At 51.7% G+C, this 20,538-nt stretch overlaps 3 protein-coding genes across 3 annotated transcripts; 2 read left to right on the top strand and 1 right to left on the bottom strand.

Moving 5' to 3' along the window:
• Nucleotides 1-2,356: 2,356 nt before the first annotated feature.
• On the bottom strand, nucleotides 2,357-3,261 carry wsc1 (Protein SLG1; the record flags this gene model as incomplete). The annotated part of the gene is made up of 2 exons (XM_053188773.2): nucleotides 2,357-2,859; nucleotides 2,919-3,261. 2 exons carry the CDS (start codon nucleotides 3,259-3,261, stop codon nucleotides 2,357-2,359), a joined length of 846 nt encoding a protein of 281 aa, XP_053053539.2.
• Nucleotides 3,262-15,447: 12,186 nt separating this feature from the next.
• N0V96_008839 (uncharacterized protein) lies at nucleotides 15,448-16,778 on the top strand (the record flags this gene model as incomplete). Its single annotated transcript, XM_065758463.1, has 3 exons — nucleotides 15,448-15,464; nucleotides 15,790-16,237; nucleotides 16,305-16,778. 3 exons carry the CDS (start codon nucleotides 15,448-15,450, stop codon nucleotides 16,776-16,778), a joined length of 939 nt encoding a protein of 312 aa, XP_065612856.1.
• A 1,616-nt stretch (nucleotides 16,779-18,394) lies between these two features.
• SPT10 lies at nucleotides 18,395-20,233 on the top strand (the record flags this gene model as incomplete). Its single annotated transcript, XM_065758462.1, has 1 exon — nucleotides 18,395-20,233. One exon carries the CDS (start codon nucleotides 18,395-18,397, stop codon nucleotides 20,231-20,233), a length of 1,839 nt encoding a protein of 612 aa, XP_065612855.1.
• Nucleotides 20,234-20,538: the final 305 nt, after the last annotated feature.

Raw genomic sequence — 20,538 nt, 5'->3', positions numbered from 1 at the left:
CTTCAACGATTCCCCAGAAAAGAAACCCACACGATGTCCACAACTTTGCAAATCTCCACAGTCTCCACGGCCAGCCCTGTTGTCATTACCAAAGAACCACAACCAGTCCGCAACTCCCGATACTTCAAGAGGTCAAACTTCAACCCAATATCCAGCCCCCAAAAAAGGCCGACCATGATCATTCGTCACTTGTTGAAACAACGACAAGCCATCCCCAATACCAATCGATAGGATCCAAGCAAGGGTGAGGGTAGACACTCTCTCGACTCGGACACTGCAAATGGCGTCAGGCTAAGAGCTGTAACGGATGGGATGGGCATCATCACCGTCAGGGACATCCCCTCCAGGCGTCAACACCTCGCCCATTTGTTTCTCTTCCAACCACCCCACTCAAAACACACCGCTCGCTGCCCGAGGACTCCACGAACACAAAGAAGTCAAGAACCAACCAACACAACTGAGACGACTCGAGATCTTACATACTAGAGCTAAGAAAGTTATTCTCTTTTCGCTTCCCACGTGTCAACCTCGGGCGGCTAGTCTCCGTGATGTGACTGGTTTTAGGTCCCAAGGATCGGCGTTGGTTGACCCAGTCACTCGACCAAAAACGTATTGTTCACAAACCACACAAACGGACCGATCAGTATGTACAGAGTACCACACACACACCAAGAGCGACAAAAAAAAAAATCCCGAAAAATGATCGTCAGGGGCCTAAACTTGACACACCCAATCCCCAATTTTCTTTCCCCAGCGCACCCACACTAAAACCACAGAAAAAGGCTGAACACTGAACAGCCAGTGGTGCAAGCACAAGCCAACGTCCAATCCCAATCTCTGTCTTTATTCCCCCAAAGTCTTCGATGCCCACGTGCTGGAGGCCTTTTCACTCGAGTATGCGTATCCTGCCCCCCCCTCATCGGGCAGACCGCAAACAAGGTATGATCTTGTTGCCCAAGCTTAAAAATGTTGGCAGAAGGCTGGAGACGGACAGGCTCAAAAGTTGGCAGTCGGCTACACTACCTTACCGTACTGCACCTCAGTCTGCAAGGGAGGAACAGAGTAAGTAGGTAGGGGAGAAAAGGCTGCAGTCCCGTTGTAGAATGTCAGGTGACCTTGTCACACACTCTCTCTTCAAGCCGGATCACACACAAACGGCGCGTGCTCGGAGCTCGGGGGCGGCGCTCGGAAGAACGCCCAGTGACTAGACGCGGCAGTCGGAGTATGTCCTACTGCAAGTTCACGGCCATCTCACTGTCAAATGTTCCTTCACGGGGCCGTTCGTTCAAGTCAATGCGATTAGGAGGGGCCAAGTGATGAAATATGAGGTCATTGGATATTTTGCTCGATTAATACGCCACATTTCCATAACCCGAGTTAACTTTGAACACGCTGTATCAACCAAAAGAGAATTCCCGCACCAGCCTCCTATCTCCTGCTCCCATCGAGTTGAGCCCAAGTTGGCCAAATCTCTCTCTTCTCACGCGGACACCCCAAGGGAGGGCCAAAGCTGTTTTATCCAAGATGATATTGAAGATCTCTGCCCGTGTAACAATCCTTCCCAAGGCGTAGGCCCCTTCGCGTTCATAATATGAAGGTGCCATGGTTACTATACACAAGATGGGAAGGGGAAGTACGCCATCATACTCCGTTACGACTCTTTCCATGAAATGTCGTTCAACAAGGTTTTTATTCAACTGCCGCCGTATTTTTTGTGATGAACAAGACCTCGGCCTGCCAACCCCTTCCCATCGGTAGAATCGAAAGAACCCAGTGTAAGTGGTAAGTGGTTGGCGGATCGGGTGACGTGTTTTTAAAAAAGGTATTGGTGTTATGGTAGTGGCGGGTTGTAATTTGAGGGTAGGTAAGGGGGGTAGAAGAGGGAATGTCTCGAGACGAAAGCCCCCGTTTGGTTGGTTGGTTGTGATATCCAAAAGTTGTCTAAATTGTAGATAGTTGCAAAAGGAGTGGACGGCGTAGGGAGGGAGGTCGTGGCCGAAAGGGCGGATTTTTGTGTATGGTGTGTCCAAAACAAGAGAGATTTGATAGATGTATCCAACGCAAAAACCCATATCGTAATTTCCCAAGATATGTTACCCTACACCATGATACAAATGAAACTCCGACGACACTGGTCGTTTTTTTCGGAAGACGCCCCCGAGTAAGCCAGCGTCGGGAGATTGAACACCACAAAACGCCTTTGATGCCAGAATTGTGTAGAAAGAAGTAATTCAAATAAGCCCCAGGACAGGCTTTTAGGTCGTTTGTCGTCATGACGTGAGGTGCTCATGCGTTGGTAACCTTTATGAGGGAATTAGCTTTTCCAGGGTTCATCTCATTTAAGACATTTCATCTCTCATAAACTTACTCGGAGAATCTTCCGCGAGTAATCTTGGTTGTCGGCAATGCTGCCATCGCTCATGCGTCGGTGCGCCAGGGTAGGATCCATGCGGGAGTCGGACATGGAGACGCCGCTGCTGCTGGGAGGCTTGGAGCCGCCAATGAAGGCGTTGACGGCAGCGTTGCGGCGATGCTCCTCCTCGATCTCGGCGTTGCGCTTCCTGCGGACGAAGAAGAAGGCAGCGCCGACGATGGCAGCGATGGCGACGACACCGACGACGACGCCCGCGGCGATGCCGGCGACGTTTGTGCTCTTCTTGGGCGTCTCGGTCGCGGCGGCTGACGTTGTCGCGACGGGGGTCTCAATGACGGTTGAGACGACGCCGTTGGCGGCGGTTGTCGTTGTGGCCTTGGTGGTGGCTGCGGCGGTTGTGGTGGTTGCGACCTCTTCGTCGGGGACGACGAGCTTGAGACCCGTGTTGAAGACGGAGTAGTACATCATGTCATCGACACCACCGCCTGTCACAAAGGTTAGCCATTAGATCCAAAGTTGAAGGATGAGACGTTGGGTAACATACAAGCCTCTTCCGGGTAGAATGGGCAAGGGAAGTTGCACTTCTTGTCGTCGACAACGTCGACCTTTGGCGGGTACGAGTCACCGCAGTAGCAGTCCTCGCCATTGATGGCAGCGACGTTCTTCTTCTGCTTCAATTGGCATTCCTGTGTGCATGATCCGGTACTGATATTCTCAACGGGGTACTTCGTCCATGTCGTTGATGACGTGTTGTAGCATCCGTGATTGGTGATGGCGCCTGGCCTCGCGGCCTCACTGGGCTTCTGGTATCCTGACGTAGTGGTGGTAGTCTGGGCTGAGCTGAAGCCAAAGGCCACGGCGGCCAGAACAGCTACTGAGTACTTCATAATGGTTGTCGAGGGGGGGTATAACGAAAGCGTTGAAACGAAAAATAGATTGAATGAAGGTATGGTCTCGAATCGATTCCAGGACTCGAAGACGATTCCAGGTCTTGCGGGTTCGAGGGTTGTCGACGGGTCTCAGGGGTTGGTGCCTCGGTGTGGTTCAGTCGGCCACCGAATGCTTTTCCCAGATTTCGAATTCCAAGCAGCGTCCTCTCGATTTTCCACCCAGTTCGATTAATAAGTCGTTACCGTCGAGAGAATCGTGATTCGGTCGATCGGAGGAAGGGTTAGACGATGATGATGATGATGATGATGATGTTGTTGTTGAGGTTTGAGCGAGTGTGTCGGTCGAAGCAGGACCGTGTTCGGGTCGTACGGCAAACAAGGCGAGTCCTAAAGAATGTGTGGGCACAAACAGGCCTCCTGATGGTTTCTTCGCGAGTTGATTTGGGCTTTTACGAAGCCTCTTGTTCTTTTTCCTTCACGTTGTTCTCTTTTACTAGTAAAAAAAAGAGGATATCACCGAGTAAATGACATTGAAAGGAGAGGGTAAATGAACAAGGGAAAAAGAGGAGGAGACCTTGGCGAGATTGGGAAGATAGGTAACAAGGCAAGGCAAGGCAATGGAAGAGGGAGAGACTTGGGGGGGAGGGGAGGAAATGGAACGAGTGACAGCGGGTGGAATTGGAGGGAACGGCTTGTTTTGTTGAAAAGAGGGAAACGACCACGGAGTGGGTTGAGATGAGGAGGAAAAGCGAAATTAGGAGTCCACTTTGCGGCATCCCGGGGGGCTCGGGAGGGTGTAGACCCAGAATACCACAAGTACCAACTCCTCTTTTCTCTCTGTGGTGTCTACCTCCGTCCTCTCAGGCTCTGTCTCCCGTGCCCACAGAGCCTTGAGGAGGGTGGTAGTGTAGGCATGAGCAGTGTGTAGTGTACATACGAGTAGTGAATAGTGAAAACTAGGGCAGGTCTAGGCAAAGGTAGGGATGGCTTCCCGTCCTGCCATCTGGTGTGTGCACAACTTTTCCAGCTGGAGAGGGCACACGCGCGTAACTTTCGACAGTGGGACGGACACCCTCCTCGACTCTAGGACATGCCCTGCAGCAGCGTTCGGTAACAGCCAAGGGGTCCCCTGGCCACACGTCCGTGGCTTTCACAGCGGCACAGAGGCAGAGAGGCACACAGAGAGACGGGGGTGAAGTTGTGAACAGACCGGGATGGAAGAAAGGGAAAACGGGGGGGAGAGAATCCACGGTCCCAGGCAGTTTTGGGAATAGCTGAGCGACAACTTGACGCGGCCGTTATCCAATGGCTTCATGCCGCGCCTGGCTTTGGCTCCATCCGAACAGATTCGATTGGGTACAAGTCTTTCCGCGCTGCTGTCCAACGTTGGCGTCGATTGGATACATCCGCAGTAGTGCGACAGGGGTGAGCCATGTTTGGGTCTTCCTAGGCAAGAATTCAGGAACAAGAATTACCGTCAGGGGCGCAGTTGACTGTGCAGATCATGGGGTGTATCGGGGGTTGGCGGTACTGAGTACAGTTTGGAGAGACTGAAGTCTGTTAGATGAAGCGGTGGGAGGCCTCAGCTTGTCGTAACATGATCTCAACTTGACGAACTGTTCATGGTACACGCTATCGCGAGCCGTCGAGTGATCAGATCCACTTTCCAATTTAATCCTCCACATATGCGACACACCACCACGAGCTCTTGGTGTGCGATGTCGCCTGCGAAATATCGCGCGGGCCTTCATAAATCTGATGTTGTGCACGGTGTGTATGGAAAAGGGGGAGGCGGTGAATAACTTGATACACTCGCTACATCATTGATGATACCACGGCGAGTTATGAACAGCGGCATTGAGTTGTGAAGACATACCTGTGTTCTGGAAAGTCTGAGCGCTGTTCGCTGTTCGAGGATGCGATCTTCTCATGGGCATCGCATCCCGATCGGCCGCTTCCAACCGTGGAATCTTCTCTGCTCGTGTACGATCTGCCGAATGTGCCGTTCGGTTCGGTTTGAAATAGTATAGGAGGTGATTCGTGGTTGCGAAAGCGAAGACGCGAAGGAAAACTACTCTGCTCACGGTTATCTGCCGTACAACCACACAACACGGCAGCTCCCATAGTAAATGAAGAACAGCGTCTTTCTCTCCTCCCGCGTGTGTTCTTTCATCGCCTGCTGTCGTCGGGACCGTGTGTTTGACGCTGATTACCAGGGTGTCACGCGCATGGGCGTGCATACGGCCATCCCAGACAGAACCACCCAAGAATGCTTTTGGATGAGCCTGGGATAAAAATGTGTGCGTGTGTGAGTGTGTGCCATACAGAGCGAGCACAACAAAGAACAGTAATACCACAGTGAGCGTACAGAAACTCAGGTACCCGTCCGTACATGATTTGTGCGACGGGACGCCTGAGCACCGGCGTCCGTTGCAACTTTTTTTTCGCCGCTGGTGCCATGGATTACCTGACAGGATGAACCTTCGCTCGGGCTTGCCTATTTCCCCCTCCGCCTTTCTTTTCTTCTTCGTCTCGTCTTTTTTGTTGCAGGCGCAGCTTGCGGGCCAGCTGAGGCTGCTGAACGTGTGTACCCGTCCGCGTGAGAGGGGAGGATTCGGCCCTGCTTTTCTTTTCTGTTTGTTCCTTCCCGCTTGACTGTTCGGACGGACGTTTTGGCTTGGATCTCTGAGCTGCAGTGGCGGCCAGCACATGCCCAGCAGTTGACTGCTGACAATGACGATGACGGGTCTGTCGACGACTTCATAGCGTAACAGAGCGATATTGCTATTGTAATAGCTGGCAGCTGCTATGTCTCTGATGATCATCAACAGGCAGCAAATCTTCATGCCGTCGTCGCCCCAAACGACGGCACAGGGGGAAAACGAAACTCGTAGGAGGAGGGGGCCAGCGGTCCCAAAGTCGCAGGTTGAAACTTGAAACGAGGAAACCAACGGTGGCTGACCGTCCCAGACGAGGCCTATCGCTTATCACAGTAGCCAAATTTCCGGTTGGCTATACCGTTTGGTTTGGGGCGCTATCGTCAGCTATCGCATCCGTACGAAGGATCCTATCTTGTCCAACACCAAGGCTTGAACACCTGGGGACGGGAGCCACTGAAATGGAGAACCCGGACGGGTACTGCAATGGGTACGGCAGATTGGATGTTGACAGAGTTGGGCGTATTTTCTGGGGGAAGAGGAAACGTGCAGCTTTGTGCGTGAGAAATCGGCCGGTCTGGCCGGCTGTCTGATGATGGTCGAATGAGAGATTAGTCGAGATGCCGCGAACCGTTGGATTTCAGTCTCGCCAGTGCCCCGTATAAAGTAGTGTGCATACCTGAAGTACGGATACTTTACACAATTACACAACGGTCCTTCACTATTCGGCCGGCCAACGTTGTGCATCGATGCATTATTACAGCGCTTTTGGCGAACGGCTCATGCCGTCGCCAGCGAGGCCTCGAGGCCTGCTGCTTCGCTCGCGGTGCACGGCAGAAGGACAGCGGCGAGATTGGCTTGGATAACGCCACCCCTTTCTCCCTCCTCTACCCCAGAAGTGTGGATGGGATACGAGGACGGGCGGCCGAGCCAAGAGGCTTGGGAGAAGGCTTACAGAGAGGCTTGCAGCATGCCGGTTCGTCTTTTGAACTGTCTTGTGTCTGTCAACTTTCACGAGCAGGACTTCACAGTGACAGTGTGCAGGTGGCTTGCATCAGACACAAGATTGAGGATGAAGGTCACGGCCATGTCTTTCCGCCAAGGTCAGCACAGAAGCTTGTGAAAGGAGCTTTTCTGTCCGTCTCTGACTCCGTGCAGTGCGAGAAGGAACAGTTGATGATGGCTATCTTAGAGATCAGAAGACCAGTCACCATTCTCCACGAAGTCAGTGTGGATGGAATGGGGAAAACGCAGACAGCAAATGAGGACTCATCATCCAACGCACCAGGGAAACGTGTTCGACCCTCTGCCTCCCATGTTCCGGGGGTCCATCATCTCGAAGAGCCAGAAGCACCGTCTGAGCACCGCCTGAGCACCGCTGCAGCAACTGGAGAATTTCATCTCTTCAGTGGCATCGGACAGCTTCTGGCTGGCTGTTGGAGAGTGGTTGTGGTCAATTGAACGCGCATATCCTGGGTCGCTGCGGAACAGAGGGGGTGGGTTTCTCGAGGAAGAAACGCTTAATCGAGAAGCTTGTCCTTAGTCGTCCGCAGACTCGGGCATCCGATGCAGGTTCCTGCTTAGGATGGCCCGGGATGCGTTACTTTTTCCTTGCTTGATATTGATGTTGCTTCTTAGCACAGCCTCAACAATCAATCAAGAAGGAAAACCCACGTCATGTTACTGTGGGCTGCTCGCTGGCTTCCTGCAGGCGAGGTGTCTGGTCATTCATTGATATCGATAGAATATTTTTTATGTACGTGTATTTTGAAAGAAGCATGGAAGTCCCCCTTCGCCTCCATTACTCCATACACACAAAATGCTGCGCGACATGGACGGCCGAACTAGGTTAAGCTGGGATCTATTTCTATATGCAAAAGTCCAAACCAATGGACGCTATTGAAGCCCAGGCAGGTGCCGAGATGCTAGCGAAGAAAGAGGAGATGATGTTGAATGCCTGACCATGTGCTTTTTTTCGATACCACGACTTTGGATAGAATCAGCATTCTCGGTTTTCGCGATGTGCAGCTGGGATTGATATGGCGTCTCTTGATGCGGGATTTCGTCGAGACTGCATTCTTCCAGAACATGAGGCGTTCTGCATGTCGGTCTCGCGTCTAGTTGCTACTTCGCTCTACTGTGTAAGGACAATGTTGCTGTTTTGTGAACTATTTCTGGCAGAGCGGTTCAGGGACGGGAAAGGGTGGCCCTTTCTGGCCTGCATCTCCTCTTTTCAGGTAAAGAGGCCAAGGGGTTCCCATCCTCGGAACATGTGTCAGCACTCAGCAGATGGTTCCTCTTCTCGAACTCTCCCTCACCAAGGCTCAGCAAGTTGCGTCTTCAGTGTCCGACTGTCGTAAGTTGATTGGGGGCCGTTTCCAAGTGACAAAAAAAGCTCCCTTTAACCATAGTACATGTAGGCAGGCCCCCTGAAGAAGCAACGATTCTCCCTGTGCCGTGAATTCGCCCTGCGTGCCTGTCTCTTCAACCTTCACAGGCCGCAATCTCCTCCAGCCCAAACCTTCATACGCAGAAAAGCAACCCCTCGGCAGGATAATCCGATGCGAAGGACAGCAGACTCTGGATTTCGTAAAGTTCAAACTTGCAAGTTACAAAATCATCACATCTCATCCACTCAAGCGGCATCCTTCGGGAAACCAATGCCGCCGCCAACATCCGGCACTGCCGCAAAGGACCTTCGCAGCGTTCCAATGGGTCCCATCTCTCTTGATTAATACGAAGAAAAACCACTCTCATCGTTGATGACCTGTCTCTCATGCCGAGAACCCCCTTTTGGCGATGAGAGCCCGACGTGCCAACTCCCAAGCCAAAAATCCAGGGTCCCAGAGATCCTAGAGATACTACATCTGTAAACTCCGTTGATCGGCTCCCCGAGCTTCCTATCTCGAGTCGGTTCCCGGCTCCCGGTTTACGTTTACTCCTTGCTTTGCGGATTTCCGAACCAGAACTTGCTAAAAGCACCGCCGCCCGAGGGCTCCATGAGTCCATTCTTGACTGTGACGCCAACGGACTAGCCATCAACCACTCGATCTCTTTCGCTGCGCGGCTGCGCTGTTTATTCCAAAATGCCGACGACTTTCCCCCCGTCTCCCAAGACGCGTCAATGCAGGGGCAATCCTCCTCTCCCATCCAGCAGCGTTTAATCCTATCCACAGTTTTTGTGCCGTTCCTCGCTGTGGATGCTCTGGAGAAGGGGTCGAGTCATTGTCCGCGGACACCTTCCCAGTTCCCCTCAGCAAGCCCAGCTGCCCAGAGTTCCAAGGAGAGCGAGACATATTAGCCCGAGAATCACCAAGGCAAGCGCCAGCCAGTGACTGATGACACCGGTCGTCCCATCTTCACAGTAGTCCAAACCGCCATCCAGCTCGGCCAGTTTCGATTGTGGGAACTTGTCAAATCCGCCCCCAATCCTTCCAGTGCGTGCGGCCGGATGGGGATCCCGATCACGGCCATTTCGGGTGGGAGCCCATCGAGATAATCAGAAAGCCGAAGCGCAGGAGCAAGGCCCAGTTCTTCACTTTTCTTCTCCAGCGTCGCCTGTTCAACGAGATGCCTCATGCCCGCCACTTCCAGCTTTAGATGGGCCACGGCAGCGATGGCTTCGACCCTTCAACATTGCTTCATCCTCCGTCGCGAAATGAAAGATGGGCTTTGGCATGGCTTAGGCTTCATCTAGGTAGGTATTGAGTGTCCGTTGGTCTTGCCGCAGATCCCGCCAGTTCACTCGCCCTAATTATCACTAGCCAAGTGCCTCATCCAACGCCCCCAAAAACGCCCGAGGCCCGCCCTTCTCGACATGCAAGCAGATTCAACGGCGTCCTTTTCTCATCTGAAAATCTGAACATCCTACCGTCGTGCCGTCGTCTTACATCAGCAATCTCGAATTCGAACAACGTTGGGGCTTGGGGCATGGGACGACTTTCAACACACCAACTTCTCAGACATTTCCCCTCTCACTTTGTGAACACCCCGCGTCCATGATGTGAGACTTAGTCTCACATGTTTAATTACAGAGCTCCAACACGGTTCTCCCACCATGTTTACGTGTTCCAAACCCAACAGCCCAGTGTTCGGGGAAGAATCTTGGAATTTAGGCACGTCTTCCAGGAAATGAGCGCCACCGCATGATAGGCTTGCTTAGGCAAGACATGGCTCCTCATCCTCAGCTTGGTGAAATTCCATATTATCACGAGCAAAAGTCCCATAAACAGGATTCATTCATGACGCTTCCTTTACGAAAATAGAGCATCGAAGCATGTCGGGCTTGAATCCTTTTTCTTCACTTTCGGAATCATGGTGGCCATGGACCGAGAAAGCAGAACCTTGCCGCCGTACATACATCTTATTCCGGCTGCCTTCCATTCCCATACTCCCGGGAAAGGGTTGATTTAGGAGAGGGCCGGAAAGCAAAATGCCACAGCCCTAACACCAAACGTTAGATCTAGCATAGGAAAGTCGAACCACGGCAAGGCACATGGAAACCGTTCAGGATCATGGTGCCCCATCCCCGAGGCACTACACTAATATGAACCAAGTCTCCACGAAGTTTACAAACCTCCCCCTGCAGCCCGCAGCAAAACGCCCACGAGCCGGAAGACCGGCTTACGCCTGCCGTGAACAACCGTACGGGAGTACAGTGTCGTTCCGTATCTTTACTTGAGCTGAACTGTTACCGACTGCGACAAGATCGAGAACTTCGCTGCTGAATTGTGGAGCAAAGTGCCAGTTCTAGATCCGGTCGCCGATGGCCCGCCCGTCCGCATCCACACCCCCCTTTTACATGTGCCGAACGTCAACATTGGAACAAAGAACACTTGAACATCCTGACGAAACTCCTGCATTGGTTTCTTCGATAGTCTCTCATCGGCCGTTACAGATGTCATCTTCGCATCCGCTCTTGCGCGTGCAGATGTCTTTTTTTTCTTCTTCCGGATCATCGAGATGCAGCCGCTGTGCGTGTCAAGACGAGACGGGGCTTACTGTTGATGTTTACAAACCCATTCCCCCACAGAAACCCGGGAACGCGTCTTTCACGCTCGCTCAGCCTTTGAAAGTTCAATGGGCCAGAAAAAGGTTCTAGACCCCGTCTCCCACCAGTATCTCAGGCACGCATGCCTTTTGCGTCATCCATAGAGAGCCGAGAAAGAGGATCCTCGGGGCCTCGAACTGGCCCTGATCATCTCTGATCTTCCTTTTTTTTGAGTTATTTTGCCACGAGCTGAAGATGCCTTATCCGTTCCCAGTGGGGAGGTCGGCTACAGCTGTCAGATGTGCCATGTGTGGCTTGTAAGTAAGCTTTGCTGTGGGCTGTCATTTGTGCAGCACATGCTCACTGAGTTGCGTGCCCAATGCCCCCAATCTAGGTATGCTCTTTGCTGTGCCACATTGAATGGCCGGTTCCCCCTTCTTCCCAGCCTTACATCGCTCTATCTCCATTGGAAAATTTTCCAAAAGCATCGAAAGATACACGTTACACAGCCTCACGAGAAACGTCCCGAATCGTGATTGCACTTCCGGAAGTGGTACGTGGGTATCGTCCAACCCGACCAAAAGAGGAAGAAGCTCCCAAGGCTTTTCCCGCCGAGTGACGAGTCGAAGACTCTAAGATGGGGAGAGGAGGGTCCGTGGCCGCGCGTTTCCCGGACCGGCCTCCTGAAGCGCTGAGCCAGGGTGCAAGGACGATGGTACCTGGCCCGAAGAGTCTGTTAAGCTCGGCCACCGGTGGATGCCAAGCCCTAGTGCGCTCTCTTTCAGCTGGGAAGAGTTCGTCCGAAGGGACTTTAAAGAACGCCGGGTTCTTTTGAGTTTTTTTTCTCCCCTGCGTTGCGCGGCGCGCCTTGCCTTATGTCCTAACGGCCCGCCGAAGTTGGGTAAGAAAGTGCCGCAAATGGAGCAACGTGCTAATGGATGACATGCGGTTCTCATATCGACGCTATACAACAATCTCAACCATTTTATTCTGACCAGATCGAAGTATCGTGTTTCGTTGGTACTGAGTTATAGAAGTGAGGTAAGCACGTGACTTGAGGTCAAGATAGGCCGTATCTCGTAGAGCTTCAATAGCGGTCGTCATCGGTAGCGCCGCACGTAGCTGAGTACTAGTACCTACACAAGTGATCTTTGGACATCTACATGTGAAAGTTTTATGATACAAGGTGTCGAGGTCGTACTTAAAAACATGTCTCTATAGCATACTTCAAGGTCTGTACTTCAAATTTCGAAGACTAGAATAGAGGAATTACAGAGTCCAGAGTTAGCAAGGGGGATAAAGCCATGAATTAGCCAAATATGATATATTGACTTTGACTGATTGCATGTCTTGCATGCTAATAGTTCTCTTCGAATTGACGAAGTCATTCATCTTACACCAAAAACAACTCTTTGCTATAGAAGTTGAGTTCGCTAAATCGAAACATAGTCCCCAAGATCTGACCATCGGTAAGACTAAATGACCACACTTTTTGTATCCTTTTCATCACTTAGATGAAACGCGATAACCTGCTATTATTTTTGCGCTCAACTCTCAGGAAGAACTGGTGTTAAACAAATCAACTTCGACGCGGTGTTCTTCAGGTATTTTGGCAATAGGAGAATCCGTTACGAGCCCTTGAGTCTGGTATTCCTCCAACGATATGACCATTGGCTTGGTGAAATAGAAAGATGCAATATCATACATTGGAATTCCCCACTGGTTTTATAGGAACTGTCACCGCGATGTAATAAAGATAAGTGCACATACTTTCCAACATGTCTGGCTTTCGAAACTTATACAACCTCAATTTCACGGCGAAAAACTTTCATAATACCGCCACATAACAATGAAGTTTATACTTGTCTGTGCTCTGATCAAATACATTGATAAGACACCCTATGTCTTGGTCTTCCATCAAAGCGCTGTACGTGGACCCGATTTCAAAACCCGGCAAGAGTCCTATTAATCTATTTCTAGATAGAGTACATTCATCAATATCTGCTAGTAAATGCTTCATATATAACGTGCAGGACGTGTCTAGTCGAGGTTCTTTACGGTATAGGCACGTTTCCATTATCCACCCAATCGTTATTAGTGCTCAGAATGACCTCTCTAACTAAGCCCTCACGTTGGAAGTAGCACCTTTGGATCGAAAGACTGCGCCCCAAGTACTACTTCTTGCGTGAAAGAGTCGCGGTGCGTCGTGGCCATAGTGAGACAAGTAATGTCGGTGTCGGCGTCGACACCCTTCAACGAAGCTGGCTGAGCAGTTTTCCAGGAAGAGGCGTCGTTGTAAATGACGCTAATGTTTGCATCATTGTCGAGGTAAAGGACATAAGTGAACACTCTCTGCAGGGTATCCGAGCTTCTGGCAACTGAGAACGCAGCAAACGGTGCACCTCCTGGCATATTCGTGACAGCTGGGAAGCCTTTGGTTGATTAGCTTATTTGATGGATGTTCAGTACAACAAACAACAATAACATACCTGTAGGCCATGAGTCTGCATAATCAGTAGCGAGCTCGTCGGATCCAAGATCCGGTATCAGCGCGACCAAGGCTCCATTGACCTGGTAGAAGATCCCATACCCTCCTTGGACAGCAATCTTGCTAAAGTTGGTCGACAGCGGAACCAACGCCAGCCGACTGTCACTATCCGCAGAAACATTGAGCCTCTTTTTGTCCCACTCGGCTGCCGGTGAGAATTCGGTCCGAAGGCGATTTCGCACCTCGACAATTCCACCACTGCTTTCTTGATACATGACCCAAGGCCAATATGCTGCGACGCTGCTGTTGACACGCGAGTTCAAAACCATGTTCTTGATGCTGTCTTCTTCGTAGTTTGGGCTCAGAGCATCGTTGATACTCACTCCGAGGACACGACCGTCATCGTTTGTGTAAAAGACTTCGGTTTGCGGCTTTGGAGACCCGTCTGTTAGCGCTTACAGTTTACCTACGCCGGGCTTCCAACAGGGATTGAAATTTACCCACCTGGTATGAAGCATCGTACTGAATGATAGTTGCCCCTAAGCGAGCACTCACATCTGCAGAAGAGTTGAACTTATCGGGCGTCTGCCATGACGAGTTGTCGCTTGTCTTTGCAGTGTTGTATGTCGACCGATGTACTTGATACTCGTCGTCTTGATAAAATAGAAACAGTTCAACTCCCCCAGACTGACTCCACCCGGTGACGGTAAGTGGCGATCCTTGACGTATTGATTGTGATTTTGTTGTCGTGTTGGATGTATCCGTGGGAGTCGGTGTGATGGTAGGGCTAGCCTCGCTCGCGGGCAACGAATCGTCGACTTGCGATGCTTTCGCCGCTTTGCTTCCCAGTATCCCACCGATGACGGCTGCTGCAACCACAAGAACGAATATGATTCCTCCAATGATGAGCCATAGCCGTTTTCCTCGCTTTGGTTGTTCAGGATCAAGCTCTCCGACTTCGCTTTGCCTCGAAATTACGTGTATTTTGTCGGTATCGTTGTGATCAGAAACTGCTTCCTTGCCGCTATCGTAATAAGAATGGTAGGAGACTTGGAGTCCGGACCACGTGGGGTCGTCTGGGCGTGCGAACTTCTCTTGTTCGCGTGGCACAACTTCTAAGCCTGGTTGCTCGTTGGCGTGGGAATGCGGTTGGCTCCCATGGTCCTGGGTTGTCAAATTAGATTAGTTGGCCATCGACATGATTTGTGTAACCTCAAGACTCAATCAATGTTCTACGGCTGTTGTTGAAGACTTACATGAGCTGCAGACATCGCGAGACGCTTTGGGATTGATTTGGCTCAGTCTTGACATTTGGGAATCAACAAAGAACAAACGCATAAAGAAAAGAAACGGTAAACCACAATGTTGCAGTGGACTAGTGAGACGAACTCTTTAACAAACACCAGCAAAGATCGTCAGAACCACCGGGGTCTGACGGAAACGTCTCAAAATCATGGCACAGCAACTCCAACTTGCACCAACACCAATATGTTGCCATGCGTGATTCGTTCGGCTGCAGGCCAGGATATCAGGCTGAGCCAAATATGCGCAGTGACCCCCACATATCTGCCAGATTCGGTGCCTCTGTCCAGGGGTCCTATGCAGTTCAGGATGCAAAGCGCCAACAGCCAAGCCAAATTGGCAGACTGAACCAACGCAAGCGCCCTGAAATCTGACTTGCTGCCTGGAGGAACACCTGATGAGTTCATGGGTGTGAAACAGGGTGCGTGAAATTTGGATTAATTTCCCAGCCTGACTATTGCGGAATCTTCAGAAAAGTCGCGATACTTTTGTTGACATTGTTATGGTGTTTACCTCAACTTTCGTACGTTAAAACTAGAATAGTCTAGATCTATAAACTCGTTTCACACAAGATCTCAGTCTCGGCTGATGGCAACAAGCTCTGCTTAGCTCGTCCGCATCCGTGAGCGCTTGCGCCGACCGCTCCCACACTCCGTTGGCTCCGCGTCAGGGGCAAGGGTCCTATTATTGGTGATATCCACACATGGCCGGGGTAGTCTGACCACTCAGAAGTGCAACTCGCAATCATGTCATCCACTTCCACGTCAGTCCGGATTTCCCTGCCGCGCCGCTCCAACGTTATCTTGAGCCCAAATCTCTACGGAGCCGGCCAAGCGTTTCCTTCTTCCTCTTTAGACGAAATACACCTTAAACCTTCTCTTCACGACGACGAGGCGCTTCGAACATGCCGTCGCTTGGGGTGCATTGGACACCTCTAAAGATTGGCCTTCTCACGGCCGTCTTCCTGATATCGGCTTGGTGGATACTGCCGTTCCAACTGGTGTGTTTTTACCCCGTTCCCCCCCGCGAGCGATTTCGGTGCTCTGTGCCGTAACAATCGAAGTTTGTTGGGTCCGGCAGCTAACCAGGGGTGTCCCCCTCAAAAAGCCCGCGATCCCTGAATCCATCGCGCATGGCTCTTCGCCTAAGCCCGCAACTCCAGACCAACAGAGCGCGTCTTCGAAAGACCGACCGCTCATTGTGTATGCGTATCATGATTCCGAAAGCGCGCGGGCAAACCTGGATTACTTTGTCAACAAGGGTATCCACAATGCCGCAGACTTTGTCTTCATCTTCAACGGAGATGCCAACGCGTCGAGCACCATCCCTGACCTGCCAAACATCAGCATCGTCAAGCGGGATAACACCTGCTTCGACATGGGCGCTATTGGCGAGGTCTTGAGGAAGGATGATCTGTGGAAGAAGTATAAGCGCTTCATCACGATGAATGCTAGCATTCGAGGGCCGTTCCTGCCGGCGTGGAGCTCGTCTTGTTGGTCGGACCTGTACCTGAGCAAGGTAACGGAGACAACCAAAGTAAGTCTTCGCAGTTCTTTTGATTTATTGACATGACATGGACTCTAAGACGATTTCTTCCCTACAGCTCGTCGGAATGACACTCAACTGCATACCTAGACTGCATGTTCAGTCCATGATCTTCGCCACTGATGATGTCGGCATGGGCATCCTCTTAGACCCCACAGTCGCAACAAGCGCGTCTGAAGATGACCGATTCGGAAGCAAAGACGCCCCTGTCGGTCTGAGCGGGTGTTACGCGGACTGGAACGCCGCTGTTCATGCCGAGGTCGGAACGACGGGCCTGATCATGAACGCCGGCTACAAAGTCGACGCCATGATGACCGCTCTGCATTCCGAAGAGGGAGTAGAAGAGTACTGCAAGGCTCACCCAGATTCCGGTGACTTGTTGTGGGATAAGAAGTATTTCGGGAGCAACATTCACCCTTACGAAACTGTCTTCATCAAGGCGAATAGGAATGTTGATCCGTCGCTGATGTCGTCGATGACGGATTGGCATATGCGGATGAAGTCTAACAGCTTCGATGTGTGTGGCTCTTGATTGACGTATGAGAGTGAGACTCTGTATGATATCCCATAGACTGTAGACAACCTAGATAGAGTGTATATATTTGATATATCTAAGCGATTTTTAACAATACAGGAGGCTTTGAAGCCAATGATGCCAATGCTATTTAAAGATTGTGTTGTTGGAAGCAAAACTTATTGCGTCACGAACATCTTTTTTTTATTTGGGATGGCATTTTCAAACCTCGAAATTGCTATCAAACTTCTGCGGCTTGAATGTCGCCTTGGTTGATTGTATTCATGGCTCCTTGCTATGCCTTCTGTACTCGTTAGCCGCTAACAAATATAGAATTTATGTCCCATACATTGTTGTTAAAAGATGAAAGCAGCAGATAATGGAGATAGAGTGAAATGCAGGACTGCCATCGCAGTCGATTAGATCCAAATTAAAAAACCTAGAGTTGTGAACGGTCTAAGCAGTGATTCCCAAAATCATCTAGGTGATGCCTGTGATGTATTCACAGGAGTCACCCTTAAATCGATACGGTCGATCTAAGAGCCCTGTTTCGGGGGGGACTGACTCCATAAAAGGCATCTATGTAAAATGCACCTAATTATAATGATTACTTAAACCTTGACTTCTCATCGTACTATCGTACTACATTTCTTCTTCTCAGAGATCACTAATAGCGACACAGAAAGACAGTGTATGGTTCAGCCACAATGTGGCGCTCAATGTGGCTCAATCTCCATTACATAACTTTACATTTCCCCAAGTCCCAAAGTCCGGGTTTGAAAACTTCGCAACCTGCGCATTTCCCCTCCCTCCTTTAACCCCTCCACCCCTCAGGCCTCAGGTCCAGGAAACACATCACCAACGAACATTTCAGCACGTTCGAGCAACAGCACAGCACAGCAGCAGCAGCAGCAGCTCCCGATTCCACACACCCCGCCAAGGTCAGGCATTCGTGCATGCTAGCAGCTGTGGTGTCATCGCAAAAGCTGAAACGGCAAGGCGGTTCATTACCTTATCCGATCGTACCCAAAGTGCAGCGCAAAAGCCACCGGTGCATCCGTACCACCACGTCGCCGTCTTTCCATTTTGCTTGACTGCATTTTTGCGCCAAATCGGCAGGTTGGCCGAGGGGTGTGTCTTACTTTCTTACTCTGACTCGATTTGGGGGAAATCAGTCAGCATTGAGCAGAGTCAGATCAGATTTTCGGTAGGCTTACTTGCAGCCTTTCCTTACAAATTCAACCTACATTTTTCTCTTGTTCCAAATTCCATCTCCCTCCATTGGCTCCGTTTTAGATATCGGATATCATGAAGGGAGGGGCTTGAGGGGTGAAATAGGGGAGTCTGCCTGTGCAGGGCCAAACACGACCTTGGGATATGCGCGTATTTTCTTATCAACCGCTGCTTTCCCTACTGCTATACGCGTGTGAAATGTTAACTAACTCTTGACTTTTTTTGGTATCATAAAAGTCAGTACCGCGAAATTCAGTCCGTCGCAAACGGCCAACAGGCGCTGCCTGCTACAGACTACGGAGTACCTACCCCTCGTCACCCCTCTACGGGGAGCTTTGTATTGGAAGAAGGGCCCCTGCGGTGCCGATCCGCCCCCCTCCGAGTCAGTAAACTACCCGAAAATGCCGGCCATGCTAGATGACCCGGCGAGCCCCACCATTTACCGGGTGTCCGGGGTAACGCCGTACCCGGACCCGATAAACCCCTCCCTGCCGGCCGACATCACCCCGCGTCAAGTGACGCTCCGCGACCGCCAGACCGTCGCTACAATCATCCCCTTTGCCTCGCGGCACGAGGTGCCCCCGTCTCTGGTGCGCTACCTCAGTGACCAGCTCAACAAGGAGATCGAAGGCGGCGACACCTACCCGATGATGGAGACCATGACGGCCGAACAATTCGGCGCCTACTGGTTCCAGAACTTCGGTGCCGTCATGATGTTGGGCAATATCGAGCATCCGCACGCGGAGCTCAACGACGACATGGACTGGTCTCGCGAGTGCCTCGGCAGCTTCTACATCAAGCCAAACTACCCGGGCCGTAGCAGCCACGTGTGCAACGCGGGCTTCCTCGTCACCGACGCCTCGCGTAACCGCGGCGTGGGCCGCCTCATGGGCGAGTGCTACATCGACTGGGCGCCCAAGCTGGGTTACACCTACTCCGTCTTCAACCTCGTCTACGAGACCAACGTGGCCTCGTGCAAGATTTGGGACGCCCTCGGCTTCAAGCGCATCGGCCGCGTCAAGGGGTGCGGCAACCTCGCCTCGTACCCGGGCACCCTCATTGACGCCATCATCTACGGGCGGGACCTGCCTGTCCCCGGCAGCAACGGTGCAGAGTCGGAGGACCTCGTGAGTGAAGAGCGTTTCGACAAGATCAAGTTTTATTTGAAGTATGGACGGTATCCGGCGGGTGCTGACCGCGCCGAGAAAAGCAGGCTCCGGAGCGCGGCAACGCACTATAAGCTGGTCGGGGAGGGGGAGGGCGGCGGCGGGGGCGAACGACTGATGCTCAAGGATAAGGAGGTCGTGCCGGATCCGAGGAGGCAATACGAGATTGCGCGCGAGGTGCATGCCGCCGGCCACGGCGGGATCAACAAGACGACGGCGACGATTGCAGAGAAGTACCACTGGAGTCGCATCAAGGAGACGGCGAGCGATGTGATTCGCAACTGTACTGAGTGTAAGGAGCTCGGCAAGACGCCTGCGCCGGGGGGTGGAAACGGGGGTGGTGCCAAGGGGAGGTCGGCGGCAGCATTGGCAGCTGCTGCGAGTGCTGCTTCTTCTACTTCTTCTGCTCCGCCTGTATCGGTTGTGAATCCCCTCACGAATACTTCATTTCATCACACTCATTCAACATCACCACCGCCGCCGCCGCTATCACCAGGGCCTACTTCAACAGTTCTCAGCACCGCAGATCATGTCCTTTCGCTCCAACACCAACATCCACATCATCACCACCACCTCCCGCCCCTATCACCACCAAGATCATCACCCTACGCGGAAGTCACCTCCCTACCGCCCTCCCACACCCTCCGCGACCCCTCGGCCTCGCCCTTACCGCGCCACCCGCACCACAATCCCATGCTACAAGATGAGTCCTTCCAGCCGATTGATCCGCAAATCATTGGCGGGCTACGGCCTCCGGGACCGACGTCGCATCATGATCTTCATCATCACCACCATCATGAGAACCCGTATAACCCGTACCACCCTCACCACACCGACTTCCAGGCGTTGCTTAACGCGACAGAGGCTGAAGAAGGTGTAGAGGGGCTTGGAGAGATGGGGGTGTCGGCGGAAGAGGCGGCTGCTGTGGATCGGGATCTGGATATGTTGATTGAGCAGGGGGATGATGATGATGTTGGTGTTGGGGTAGGCATGGATGGAGATGCGGATGCGGTCATGGGGGAGAAGGATGGTAGGGAGAAGGATGTCTATTCTATAGAGTTTATAAATGGGTGATGTTAACGGGCGAGAGGATACTGGTTTGGCGCTGGCGAGGTGTATATTTGGCGTCTTGAATACCGTGGATGCGGGCGGCGGCGGCGGACCTGTTCTTTTCTTCTCTTTCATTTCATTTACTTGATAGACTTTTCACAACTTACTTACATGGCAAGCGGACATGTCAGCAATTCAGACTTTACTCACATGAACGATATCATGAGGAACATCACCTGGCCTAATACCTTGCTACAAGGTTTGCGCTAATATCGTATTGTTTGGTTTTCCACCGAAAGCTGGATCTCATTGCAACAGGTCAACAAGGC

The sequence above is a fragment of the Colletotrichum fioriniae genome, assembly GCF_027942845.1.
Source record: "Colletotrichum fioriniae strain IMI 355084 chromosome Unknown scaffold_11, whole genome shotgun sequence".
In the NCBI taxonomy this organism is placed as follows: Eukaryota; Fungi; Ascomycota; class Sordariomycetes; order Glomerellales; family Glomerellaceae; genus Colletotrichum; species Colletotrichum fioriniae.
The sequence above is the reverse complement of the archived record's forward strand: the minus strand, read 5'-3'. Positions and strand labels throughout refer to the sequence as shown.